Source organism: Solanum lycopersicum, chromosome 9 (assembly GCF_036512215.1).
Source record: "Solanum lycopersicum chromosome 9, SLM_r2.1".
NCBI lineage: Eukaryota > Viridiplantae > Streptophyta > Magnoliopsida > Solanales > Solanaceae > Solanum > Solanum lycopersicum.
The window spans coordinates 49772396-49786361 of NC_090808.1; the positions used below are offsets into that span (position 1 = coordinate 49772396).

The 13966-nt window shown below is 31.9% G+C and overlaps 1 protein-coding gene and 1 pseudogene across 1 annotated transcript; both read right to left on the bottom strand.

Moving 5' to 3' along the window:
- Positions 1–838: 838 nt before the first annotated feature.
- LOC101268795 (chloroplast envelope quinone oxidoreductase homolog) lies at positions 839–4009 on the bottom strand (annotated as a pseudogene).
- A 3902-nt stretch (positions 4010–7911) lies between these two features.
- On the bottom strand, positions 7912–11549 carry LOC101268312 (chloroplast envelope quinone oxidoreductase homolog). The gene is made up of 4 exons (XM_010327980.4): positions 11205–11549; positions 10297–10438; positions 9356–9447; positions 7912–8936 (listed from the first exon to the last, which is right to left on the bottom strand). The coding sequence occupies exons 1-4, from the start codon at positions 11268–11270 to the stop codon at positions 8247–8249; spliced, it is 990 nt and encodes a 329-aa protein (XP_010326282.1). The 5' UTR covers positions 11271–11549; the 3' UTR covers positions 7912–8246.
- Positions 11550–13966: the final 2417 nt, after the last annotated feature.

Below are 13966 nucleotides of genomic sequence, written 5' to 3' on the forward strand. Positions count from 1 at the left end.
TTGATTTAGATTTCACATTAAAACTGATAGTAGTTCAGATTCAAAAGGGAAGATACAACTTTTATGTGTCTTGTAATGTGTTTCTTATAAGACACTGAACGATGGTGCGCCTTACAAGGCGCATGAAAGTTTGAGTCTTACTCAATTTGACTTTATATAATGATGTTAATTTGAGGGTTACAATATTGTCCTTTTAATCTGAACTGAATTTTGTTGACCTTTTGAAGTGTTTAGCATTTTCTTTCTCAAAAGCTTCATTCTTGGCTTAAACTCTATCATCTAACACCTAATCTGAGCTTTTAAAAGTAATCATTCAATTATTGTTCACATTCGGAAGTCAATTAATCCGATTTGAGGGCTGAATAAATTATATATATAGTTCTAGATAAATCACCCCAACCAGTTTCAGATTATGTTTTCGTTGACTAATTATTTCTGCAAGTATGATTGGACAAGTTACTGGTGTAAAGTAGCCATCGATTTTGATGGTAGTCTTTGAGTAGTAATAATATTGGGCGATAGTTGATTAGAAATCCACCAGTCATTAAGAAATGTCAATTTTCATTTCAACTATTCTGTTTCCATTTATCATCAGTTAGGATTGTGAAAGGGAAAAACATATATACATTTTATATTGGGCGATAGTTGATTAGAAATCCACCGGTCATTAAGAAAATGTCAATTTTCATTTCAACTATTCTGTTTCCATTTATCATCAGTTAGGATTGTGAAAGGGAAAAACATATATACATTTTAATTGATAACTATGTTATTTTAGTTTAGGTGTATACAAATAAATATTTAAAGTTGTATAATATTAGACAAGTATGCACGTATATACTTTGTAATACAGGTAAAATGCCACGTAGTAAACACAATTATCAGGTAAGATGATACATAGGAGGCAAATAGAAGTTGTTACAGCTGAATATATTTATTTGGTCATACTGCACAAGCCTCGCAAACATTTTATTACATAATTTGGGAGAACACTGCTCTATGGCTCCACAATAATCTTTCCGGTGGCATGTCCATCAATACTCTTGCTCCAAGCATCTTCAGCCTTGCTCAGAGGAAATTTTGAGTCGATTACTGTTTTCAGTTTCCCTTCCTTCACAAGCCCAACAATCAATTCCAGATTCTCCTTCTTCAGAATTAAAACCAGTGGCACCAACTGTTTCTTTGAGAAGGTCAATTTCTTTACCGCAAAGGTCCACATGGCGCAAACTGCAGGAGTTATATCTATCACATTTCCGCTTGAACTTAAATTAGGCTCAAAGGTAGACCAAGGGATGCCTGTTGTGCAGTGAATCACTGCATCATATTTTTGGCCTGACGGACTCTTAAGAGCTGCTCCCTCTGGGGTATTGTAATCAAGAACTTCATCTGCTCCTAAGCTCTTCACAAGATCAATGTTGCGCACTCCACAGGTGGCAGTAACATGAGTGTTACCAAGTTTTGCCAATTGAACAGCATAGTGACCGACGCCACCTGAGGCAGCCGTAAATAGAATGTTCTTCCGGGGTCCAGTTCCATTGAGCTTTACCTCAGAATGATTGACAAGGGCCTGAAGAGCTGTAAGACCTGCAACAATAAGACCTGCACCTTCTGCAGCTGATACTTCAGCGAGTCTTGGAACAGTCAAACTCTCATTAGCCACCGCATATTCAGCCGATCCACCTCCATTCTGTATCAAAGCTCATGAAAGATACATCAATCATAAGCGATAGAACACAATATTACAACATGACTATTCAAAGTAAAATGATTTAGCTAATGAGGAGGAATACTACAAAGTCAAGATGAGTGAGCAGATTGCTCTAGCCATAGTGCCTCCACTTCCAACCAAACTGTTAGGATTCAAGTCAGTGGTGTAGTTTCGTGGGGAGGATGATTTGAATTTTCAATGAGGGGACTTGGCAGTGAACAGAAACAACACAATATCCGTAGAAGACGAATGTAAACCCTGAGCAGGTCCCTCACCTACTAAGTTTCAACCAAGCTCCAAAATGTAAGAGAGATGTAGCGAAAGGAAAGCATTTGAAAAGAATTGGACCAACCAGGGCATTGAGCATAGCCACAACCTTGTCACCAGCCTTGAATCTTTTTACATTAGATCCTACCTCTACAACCTCTCCTCCCACGTCGATAGCTGTTACAACCAAAAGTCAGTTTAGAACCAAAAATCAACACGAATAAAAATGCATATTACAATGCATTTAAGCAATTACTCCATAAAATTAAAGATAATGGCCAGGCTGTCCTGATGTCTTTGCCTTTTAACTTCCCATTCGAGTACATTACCATTAAAATTGCATGCTTCAGAAGGGGCATTATTACCTGATCCTACTCACTATAGGAAGTTAGTTGGAAAACTAAACTTTCTCAGCGACACACGTTTGGACATTGCCTATAGTATGCAACACTTGAGCCAGTTTATGCAGTCTCCTAGAGAACCCCACTTCAAGGCTGCCATACATGTCCTCAGATACTAGAAAAGTGATCCTACTTTGGGTTTATTTTTGTCAAATGCTCCAACCTATGACCTCAAAGCCTATTGTGACACTGATTGGGCTTCATGTCCAGATTCCAGGAAATCAGTCAGTGGATACCTTGTTCTACTAGGAGATTGTCCTATTAGCTGGAAGTTTAAGAAGCAAGAAACTGTGTCATTATCATCTGCCGAAGCAGAATATAGGTCCATCAGGAAAGTTGTTGGAGAATTGGTTTGGCTTAGAAGATTGCTGATTGAACTGACCATTCCATGTTCTGATGCTACACCAGTGTTTTGTGATAGTCAAGTTGCTGCTCATATTGCTCGAAACTCAGTATTTCATGAACGAACTAAACATATTGAGATAGATTGTCACTTTGTTCGTGATAAGCTACAAGATGGATTCATATCTTTGCACCACATTTCTACGGTCAATCAGTTGGCCGACATTCTAACCAAGGCTCTCACAGGAATTAAACACACGCATGTCTTAAGCAAGTTGGCTGTGACATCCTCACCTCCAACTTGAGAGGGGGTGTTGAGATGATGCACTATTTCAGTTTGTTAGAGGATCAGATTGGTAGATACAGTAAATTAATTGTTCCATACAGAGTTAGTTGAGTTGGTTAGGATTAAATTCTATAGATTAGATATTTTACTTGATCTCTTATACATGTATAGATATGGATGCTAGTAATTGGAATAAGATACTTTCTTTTCCCCAAATCAATCTTCTTCATTTCATCTGTTTACAGTTTACAGAATTCATCTCCCTCCATTAATGGAGGGGTTCAGTAAGCTTGATAGATCTCTTTTTCGACATTAACTTTTCAAACACTTTGTAGAGATGGGTGATGTGAAAAACATGAAACACAAGGCAACTGCAATCTAAACCAAAAAGCACAAAAAATAGAGTGCAATGAAATTCTAACAAAATGTGTAGATGATTGAACTTACAAGGAATAAAAGGAAACTTGGTAGGAAGAAGTGGACGAAGCATGCCCTTCTGAATTTTCCAGTCAAAGGATTTATGCTTGTAGCCTCCACTTTTACCAAGACTTCATCCTTCTTCGGAGTAGGTACAGGAACTTCCACATGCTGCAAGAGTTTTAATATTAGAACTACTGTTTCTACTTCTGATCAGTATAGAGCAGCCTCATTAGCGGAAGTGTTTAAAACAAATTACACAAAAAAGGAATAACAATATGCTTTCTCTGCAATGACGTCCCAAAGAATCAACCAAACATAATTACTGATACGAAAAAGAAAAAAAATAATTGTTTTGCAAAGCGGAATGTGAAAATACCTTCAATCCAGCGGAGCCGCTGCCGTAAGAGTCGTATTGAACAGCATGCATAGCCATATCAGATTCACCAATTTCAATTCTCTCTCAAATTGGAGCAAAATGGGCGAGGCTGATGGATAAGATTGGAATATATATACATGTGAATCGGCGGTAGCATTAGAGTGTATCTATTGGGGCACACGCGGCCGCCTATCCACGACTATTCTCTTAAAAGGGCAAAATCCAAGATGAGTGGTAGTGTGTCCATCAACATCAGTAAATGCAACTTGCTAACCTTTGACTTGACATGGAATTGAACTTTTTAAAATTTAATGGTTTAAAATAACTTGGTAAATATTTTTCTTACCTAATACAATAATATATGTCTTCATATAAACTCAGACAAAAAATAATATGATAATAATTATTAGAATATTTTCTAAAAAAGAAAAATAAAAACTGTTTCAACTCTCTAAATATGATAAATTTAAGAAATTAATATAATTTAATACAAAATAATCTTTATATGTTAGGAATTGTAATCAAAATTTTATTTTAGTAATTAGTATTAAAGAGTATATTTATAATTTGGAACTATATTGTTTTCATAATCAAAACAAATTATATTTATACTTGTATTACATCATATCAATGACTCGTTCAATTTTTATCTTAGGTTGTGTACATGATATTTATACTTTTATGAATCAATGATTTAATCATCAATGAATAATAATAGACTAAAATCTATATTTTAAATCATCTATTATATTACAACTAATATATTAGTGGTAATGATCTGGGGTGTATTTACGTAGTCAAGTACCATACTTTTTTTCATATTTTAGCTTAGTTTCTAGTATAATTTTTGTGAATATCCTTGTCTATATTAATGATATGATTTGATAACTAGTGGACATAATTAGGTTGAATTCAAGCCAATGACAAGAAGAGAAGACCTATACGATGGATTAGAACATAAAAGCAAAGTAAATCGGACTAAAATGAAGAAAACATAGCTCTAGAATAGACCATGAGATGAGTCCCACGCTGCACCTTTTTTGTGAACTTAACTTCAGTCCAGACTCCTCACAATGCTTCTTGCATCACAACCCCCTTGTCTGTCAAATTAAAAAAAAGTTCCTTGGATGTGCGCTCATGCACGTGCGTGCCTGTGTTTGTGACGTTTTTAAGAGGACTAGATTTAGAATAACTATTAGGACTTAGAATTATAAAATAGAACTTAATTGTTCTTAGTTTTTAGCTTTTGTTTATAAGTGATACTAGTATATGAGCACGTGCGTTGCACGTTTACTTCATAACAATGAATATGAACTATTAAAAAATTATATAATTTTTAAAAAAATAATATTTGAGTTATAATAACAAATATGAAAAGTAAAATGATAAACGTTTTTAATGAATAAACTTATTGATAAAAGGCAAATGCGCGATTTAACTTTTTAAAAAAATGTTTGTAGTGTATAGTTAACTTGAAGATTTTCTTTTTGCATTTAGTCCTTCCTTTATTATAATTTTGGTATAGAAATTTTTTATTTGTTTTAAAAGACAAAATAAAGTTGCAAAAACAAACATGGAGGCACACTATCTTATGATTAACTTTCTTAAAATGTCTTTTTTATCTTATAGAATAGAGTAAAAATATTGAAAATTTTCCTTAAAATGTCTCTCTTATCTCATACAATAAATTGAAATTAAATTAATAGTTACACAGGATATACATTTCAAGAAGATAAAATATTTGACAGTAATTAGTAAAAGATGAAATTCTCCTTCTCATTAAGTAGAATGAAATTAAGTAATTCAAATTTATAAAAAAGAAACTTATTAGAAGGAAATAACTAAAGATTTAAAGTGCAATGATTGATATTTAAATTATGTAATTATACAAATAAAATATTAATATGTAATCAACTAAATCAGATTTTAATTTAATGGAGAGCCAAAATGATAATATTAGTATTCTTACAACTAAAAGTTTGTTAAAATATATTTTACATTTTTTTTTTAATAGGAGCAATATTTGGTCAAAGGATAAAAGATCATGTAACTTCTTAAGCATTTTGGTGTATCATTTTTTGAATTTGGGATTTGGATCTAATGATAATTTTAATGAAACTTGTCTAAAAATTATAGATTTTATCCGCAAGCACATGTAAGAATGATCTTTCACAAATATTTAAAATTTAAGCTGCAAAAATATAATTATTAATATATCTTGTAGGCATTAGTTGTTTTACATGCCTTATACACTATTTTTATGATTTTATTTGTCTCATTTTCTAAAGCAAAAAATACACCCTTCAATCAATTATATTCTTAAAACAAAATTACAAATACAAAGAAAAAGTATCATATATAGCGCAAGTTTAGCGTAAGGCTACCAACGAAAAATGAAAAAATTCTAAGACAATCTTTTCTCTATTCTTTTTATTGATAATGTGAATTGAAACAAAGTTATAGTAATAAACATTCAACTTTTGACCATAAAAAAAAGTTAAAATCTTTGGAAGACAAGTTAATGGAAGTGATATTCAACTACATAAATGGAGGATTTTATCATAGTTGTGATCTCAACAAATAAGTAAAAAAAAACAAATACATCAAGCTTCACTATTCTAGTAATTAAAGTGTTATTCATCTCTATAATCACATTATGCCTTGTAATCTCGACACAAATCTTCTTGCCTTGAAATTTTCTTCACTTGATTAAAGCTTCTCTAGTCTTCCACACTCAAAAATTGTATCACATATAAATCTTTCTATGAAAATAATGTTAAAAGCTTTGTATTTATAGAAAAAAATATAGCTTTGGAATATGAAGATTCACTTACAAAATTGAAAGGTCAAGTGTTACAAAACTTGAAGACAAATATTAATTAAGAACAAAAATTAATTTAGAAGACAAACCATATACATGTATCTATTTAAAGGAATAACTTTTTTTTTATTTTTTTTATTTAATTTACTCACATGTATACCAACTAAAAATATTATAGAAATTCTACTATTTACTGTTTAATTAATTAAATATTTAATAATATATATATATATATATATATATATATATATATATATATATATATATATATGATGTTTTATAACTTTTTTTAATTAATATAGAGGTAAAATTAAATTAAATTAAAAACTTTAATTAAAAATTATTCTAAAGAAGTGCAAAAGTCATTAGCATTTTTATTAAAATAATGTAATTTAATATTCAAATCAAATAGTTAAATATTTTTATAACATTTTAATTTATAAAAAGGGTAAAATTGTAATTTAACTTTTAACTTTTTTGGTTTCCTCTTATAATAATATGGGAAAAGGGTCAAAAATGTCCTTAACGTATTGAAAATGACTCAAAAATGTCCTTCTTCTATCTATTGGATCAAAAATGCCCTCTCATCTACCTATTTGGATCAAAAATGCCTTTAGAGTCAAATTTAAGCCTAAAATTGCCCTTACCTTTAACAGAAGCTGATGTGACAAATATATATATTTTAGTTAAATGTGTGGCATTATTTTATTGATCCACATATATTAGACCCACTTTCATTCATAATCATACCCATTAACCCAAACCCAAATCCAAACCCATTTCTCCCACTTTCTTCATCTTTTTTCTAAAAAAATTATTTGAAATATTAATAAAATAATATCAAAACAATCAATACAACAACATGAAGTTCCAAGCATTTCTCTAAAAAATTCAAAATCTTTCGTGAGCTAATTGGAGATTGAACTCCTCCTCAACTGTTAAAGGCTCCATTTTTTTTAAAAAAAATGTGATAAACAACATGGCTTGATTTGATGAATGTCTTGCTTCCATGGGAGATTGAATGTATGATTTTTTTTTGTTCCCATTTCATCAAATCCACTCATTCTTTTGATACGTTTTGAGATACAAATTAAATTGTACTTATCTTTACTATCATAAAATTAGTAGGTCAATTAATATTTTTTTCGAGAGAATGATGATATATAGAATTTTTATAACCTTTTTTTTAAAGATTAGAATTTCAGTAATTTACCGAAAGAATTTGATAGTATTTTATTAATTCTCCAAATAATTTTATAGAAAAAAGATGAAGAAAGAAAAAGTAGGATCTTTTAGAAATAGGTTTGGATTAATGGATATTATTGAAAATGAAATTGGGTGTAATTACATGTGGACCAATAATCATAATGCGAACACATGAAATTTTAAATATTATTTTTACCACATCAGCTTCTCTTAAATGGAGGGATATTTTAGGTTGAAATTTTACTCTAAGAACATTTTTAATCCAAATAGATGGATGAAAGGGCATTTTTAATCCAATAGATGGAAGAAGGACATTTTTGAGCTATTTCTAATAGCTTAAGGGCATTTTTATCCTTTTCCCTAATAATATATGATAAGCCAGATGACAAACTGCACACAAGCCTTTTTAGACCAGTACTCTATGGCTCCACAACAATCTTTCCGGTAGCATGTCCATCAATACTCTTGCTCCAAGCATCTTCTGCCTTGCTCAGAGGAAATCTGGAGTCGACCACGGTTTTAAGTTTCCCTTCCTTCACAAGCCCAACAATCAATTCCAGGTTTTCCTTCTTCGGAATCAGAAGCAGTGGCACCAACTGTTTCTTTGAGAAGGTTAATTTCTTTACTGCAAAGGTCCACATGGCATTAACTCCAGGAGTTATATCGACCACCTTTCCACTCGAACTTAAATTAGGCTCAAAGGTAGACCAAGGGATGCCTGTCGTGCAGTGAATCACTGCATCATACTTTTGCCCTGACGGACTCTTAAGAGCTGCTCCCTCTGGGGTCTTGTAATCAAGAACCTCATCAGCTCCTAAGCTCTTCACAAAATCAATATTGCGCGCTCCACAGGTGGCAGTAACATGGGTGTTACAAAGTTTTGCCAGTTGAACAGCATAGTGACCGACACCACCCGAAGCAGCCGTAACTAGAATGTTCTTCCGGGGTCCAGTTCCATCGAGCTTAACCTCAGCAGGATTGACAAAGGCCTGAAGAGCTGTAAGACCTGCAATAACAAGACCTGCACCTTCTGCAGCTGATACTTCAGCGGGTCTTGGAACAGTCAAACTCTCATTAGCCACCGCATATTCAGCCAATCCACCTCCATTCTGTATCAAAGCTCATGAAGATCCATCAATCATAAACGATAAAACACAGTATCACCACATGACTATTCAAAGTAAAATGAATTAGTTAATGAGGAGGAATATTACAAAGTTAAGATGAGCAGGTTGCTCTACCCATGGTGCCTCCACTTCCAACCAAAACGGTTAAGATTCAAGTCAGTTGGAAAATACTGCAGTCCCATGGGGAGGAGGGTTTGAATGAGGGGACTTGGCCCCCAAAAGTAAACCAAAAACAAAACTAAGTAGCATTGAACCATAGGCAGCGAACAAGGAACAATAACAACATCCATAGAAAACGAATGTAAACTCTGAGCAGGTCCCTCGCTTACTGGTTTAAACCAAGGTCCAAAATGTAAGAGAGATGTAGCGAAAATAAGACATATGAAAAGAATTTGACCAACCAGGGTATTGAGCATAGCCACAACCTTGTCACCAGCCTTGAAGCTTTTTACATTAGATCCTACCTCTACAACCTCTCCTCCCACGTCGGTAGCTGTTACAACCAAAATAAGTTTAGAGAACCGTAAACCAACAAGAATAAAATGCATATTACAATGCATTAGGGAAATTACTCCATAAAGATAATGAGCAGGCCGTCTTGATGTTTTGCCAGTTAATTCCTACTCAAGTACATTACCATTAACAATAGTTGATGTTATTATGCGAAGTCTATCATACTGGTGGCCTCAAACTTTAGCTCCATTTATTTTTCAGAGCCACTCACTCATTAAATACTACACAAGCAAATTAAATTCCATTTCTACCAACTTTATGGCCACAAATCGTTTGCCAATCAAATTCTTTACTTTTTTATGTTACCATTCTCAATCTTCCAGATACTATACGCTGATGACATGTCCTATCCCAATTCACAAATTTACATTAGTGTTGCAGAATAGCTTCTATACATTCCTTCCTACCAACTCTATCAGTTCCCCAAGTAAATAGGTCTTCTAGATGTTTATGCCAGCCTTGCATAACCTAAGCAGCCAACTACCAAGGCAATTTTTGTTTTTGGCAGAAAAAACAAGCAACAAAAGATTTCCTCAATATACGAACACCCATGTCCCATCCAAAAGATATTACATCAGCCCAGGGTATAGAAAAGGAAACAAGAAGAAAAAACTATATTAACTTGTAAAAGGAGATGATTTCTGATAGGTAGCATAGAGTATTTGAGATACTTAAGACTGTTAGACAGAGTTCCTCATAACAAGGCTGATGCAGAAAACATTAAGAACATCAAACACAAGGCGACCACAAACAACACCAAAAAGGACTAAAGACACAGCGCAAGGAAATTCTAACAAAATGTCTAAATGTAATTGACGATTGAACTTACTAGGAATAAAAGGAAACTTGGTAGGAAGAAGGGGACGAAGCATGCCCTTCTGAATTTTCCAGTCAACAGGATTTATGCTTGCAGCCTCGAGTTTTAGCAAGACCTCATCCTTCTTCGGAGTTGGGACAGGAACTTCCACATGCTGCAAGAAGCAATGGCATGCACACAATAAAAAAGGTTTATATATTAGAACTGTGCTACTACTGAGTATAGAGCAGTCTCATTAGAGGAAGTGCAATATAATATGATCAATAACTGCAATCATTACTCAAACATAGATTTCAGTATCCTAAATAGACGCAATAAGGTCCATCTGTATAGCCTTGTTCTCTTTTACAGACATAGAAAAGTCCTTCAAAGTTCTACTTCGTGGAATCAAGAGTTATATTATGTCAAGACTCAAAATCCAAATGGTCTCAAAGAAACACATTTCTACACCTCAAATGATATTTTATATGCACTACACTCAATTTTTGTGCTCAGATGACTGATCCGAGGACTATCCCAGTTTGTTGACATCCCTTTTAAATTAATTCCAAAAAGAATACACATTTCTACGTCAATTTTAATTCCTTTTAAATCAATTCCAAAAAGAATACACATTTCCATGTCAATTTTAATTTTAATGAAATGATTTAAACCCACACAAATATTTATCACTTATTTTACACAAGAAGTTGAAAAAAAAGTCTTTTTTTTCTTAAAGAAACACATTAAAATGAACAGTTGGATCTTAAATTGCTCAGAGTAGATCACTATCATCTAAGAGATACTAGTAGCATTTGTTATCGAGAAACCACAATACCAATTACCCTAAACAGTCAAACGCCAAAAGATGAACCAAATATATGAAAAGAGGAAAAGAAAAAGGGAAGCAAGTGTTTTTGCTAAGCGAAAGGTGAAAATACCTTCAAGGCAGCGGCTCCACCGTCATAAGAGTCGTACTGAACAGCATGCATAATCTTTCCAGCCATATCAAATTCACCAATTTCAATTCTCTGTGAATTGGGGAAGCAACAACACCTTGAAATTGGAACAAAACCTGCGAAAACAGATTGTATAGGAAATGAATATATAGCTGTGAAATCGGTAGACGGCAGTAGTATAGAGTATATCTTTTGGGCGACACGCGGCCGCCTTTCCACTAAAAGGTTATCGTAAAAGACAACATTTGAACACTAGTTTTAGAGTGTGTTTGGCATATACATTTTCAATTTTCTTAGTTGGCTTAAAATGGTAGGAACACCATTTGATATATTCTTCAATTTTATCCTTTAGAGTTAATATACCCTCTTTATGAATTTATATCCTAACTTATATACAAATGACTCACGTATACCTTTTTTCTCTGATGAAAATGAAAAAAAAATTAGTTTTATTTTTTTCAAAAAAGAATGTAATCACAAATAAGTATATTTAATTCTCCTCAAATATATGTATATATATATGTATATATATAAAGTCAAAAAAATAATTTATGTATGAAAGAAAAAATAAAAATAAGAATAAGAAATTTAAATAATTATAATAAAAAAAAGTTTAAAAAATAATTTATGTATGAAAAAGACTAAAATATACTTTGAAATTTGCTAGAAGAATCATATATACCCCTAAATAATTTTTTTTAAAAAATAAAAGCCTAAATATAAATTTAAAACTAATTTTGTCACTTCCGTCAAATAAAGGATATAAATGAGCTCATTTTGTAATGGTTGGGATATACATGAGCTGTTTGTATAACGGTAAGAGTATATATGAGCTACTTTCGCAACGAATGACATATCAACTCCACTTTCAGATCAAATATTTCTTCAAATTTAAGAAAAATCATTCACATGCACAACTAAGAAAAATATTTTTCAAAACCATACTTGATCCTTTAATTTCTTTTTATTCTTATCCAAACTCCGTATCGCACCCTCCCATTCAAAAAAAAATATTAAAAATTTCAAATTTATGATTCTTTTTCCCTCATGCATCCCTACCTCCCTATCCCATCCAAAAAACTTATTTTTGAAAAATATTTCTAATCTATTTTTTACCTCACGCCCCTCCACCCCCCCTAAAAAGGCCACCCTGTAAAACTTTTTCTTTTTAGAAAAATATCTTTGAAAACATTTCAAAATTTCAAAAGTTTATTTTTGTGCCACCACCATAGCTATCCCACTCAGGTCATTCTCGTTAATTTTTTTAAAAAAAATTTCAAATTTTATACAACTCCCATACCTATCCCACCTCGTAAAAATTATTTTTAGAAAAAAATTATTTTTGAAAATAATTTTCCTAGTTAAGGTCATAGGTCAGATCTCAAGATCGGATATTCGAACGATCATCTTCTCCACTTTTGTATTTCGCACATAGAAAACGTGTTTTTCTTCTGACTTTCTCTCGTTTACGGAACGAAGAAAGCGAGTCTTATCCTAGTTTGAGTGTCGAGATCGGGTCCTAGATCAATTATCAGGGTTGTTTTTTGGATAGCAATTATTTTCCTTAAAGTGTATTTTATAGTCTCAAGCAACAAATAAAATATATTTTATGAAAAATATTTTTCGTTTACCAACCAAACATTAAAAAATGTTTTCTTCTCACCAACAAAACATGAGAAAATAAGTTAGAAATTTATTTATTTTCCAAGAAAACATTTTCTAGGAACCAAACACACCCTTAACGTAAAACTCTATCCTTTTTATATTTACTCGTCAAATATTTTCTATAATTTTAATTTTATATGCCATTTTTGACAAACTAAAATTCCTAGCATTTGAAAATTTTACAAAAATCTCTACATTGGAACGTTCAGTGATAAAAATAAAAATTGAGACACGATGATGTGTTCAAAATTGAAACATGATATATCGCGACATTTTGAAATGTATCTGAATTTTCAATTAAATTAAAAAGATTTTTTTAATTTAAAAAGAGTAGGGATAAGATGTAATTAACTGTTAAGAGTCGGGATAAGATGGTAATTTACTCTTAATCGTCGTATAAAACTCTCTTAATCGTCGAATTATTTTTCAAGCCCTAAGAATGAACATCAATTAATATAGATAATACGGTAAATAATCATGTTAATAATTATTTTCTTAACTGATGAGCCAAATATAAATATAATGAGTAATCGTTAATAAAAAAAGTAATTTTTTAAGCAACAACTCTTAGTTATTTTTAAGGAAGAAATTTTTATAATCTTTATATATATTCTAACAATTTTTAACAATTTAATAAATATATGAGTTCTCCAAATAGTCCTTCAAAATGTTAAGATAACTTTTATAATTAAAATGGTAAAGAAGGTCATTGGACACGTAATTGCCGAACGATCTAATTTGATAAGTTTATAAATCTACCATCAATAGAAAGGAATATAAAATGGTGGACACTTGACCTTTCAAAGTGATGTTGAGTGTGCATGAAAATATGATGGAATTTCAAAGACATGACATAGAACTTATAATATAAAGTTATGAAGCACATACAAATAACTAATCCATTATGACGAAAATATGACTTGCGGTAAACATCGTGATTGTTTTCCCATTCTTAAAGTGAATGTTTTAAAATATGATTAAAAGTATGGATAAGAACATATTTATGTACAGCTAGATAAATTTCACATTCGACCTTTACGGGAGGTTTGAGAGAATAAAAGAAAATATTTTGGCATTTC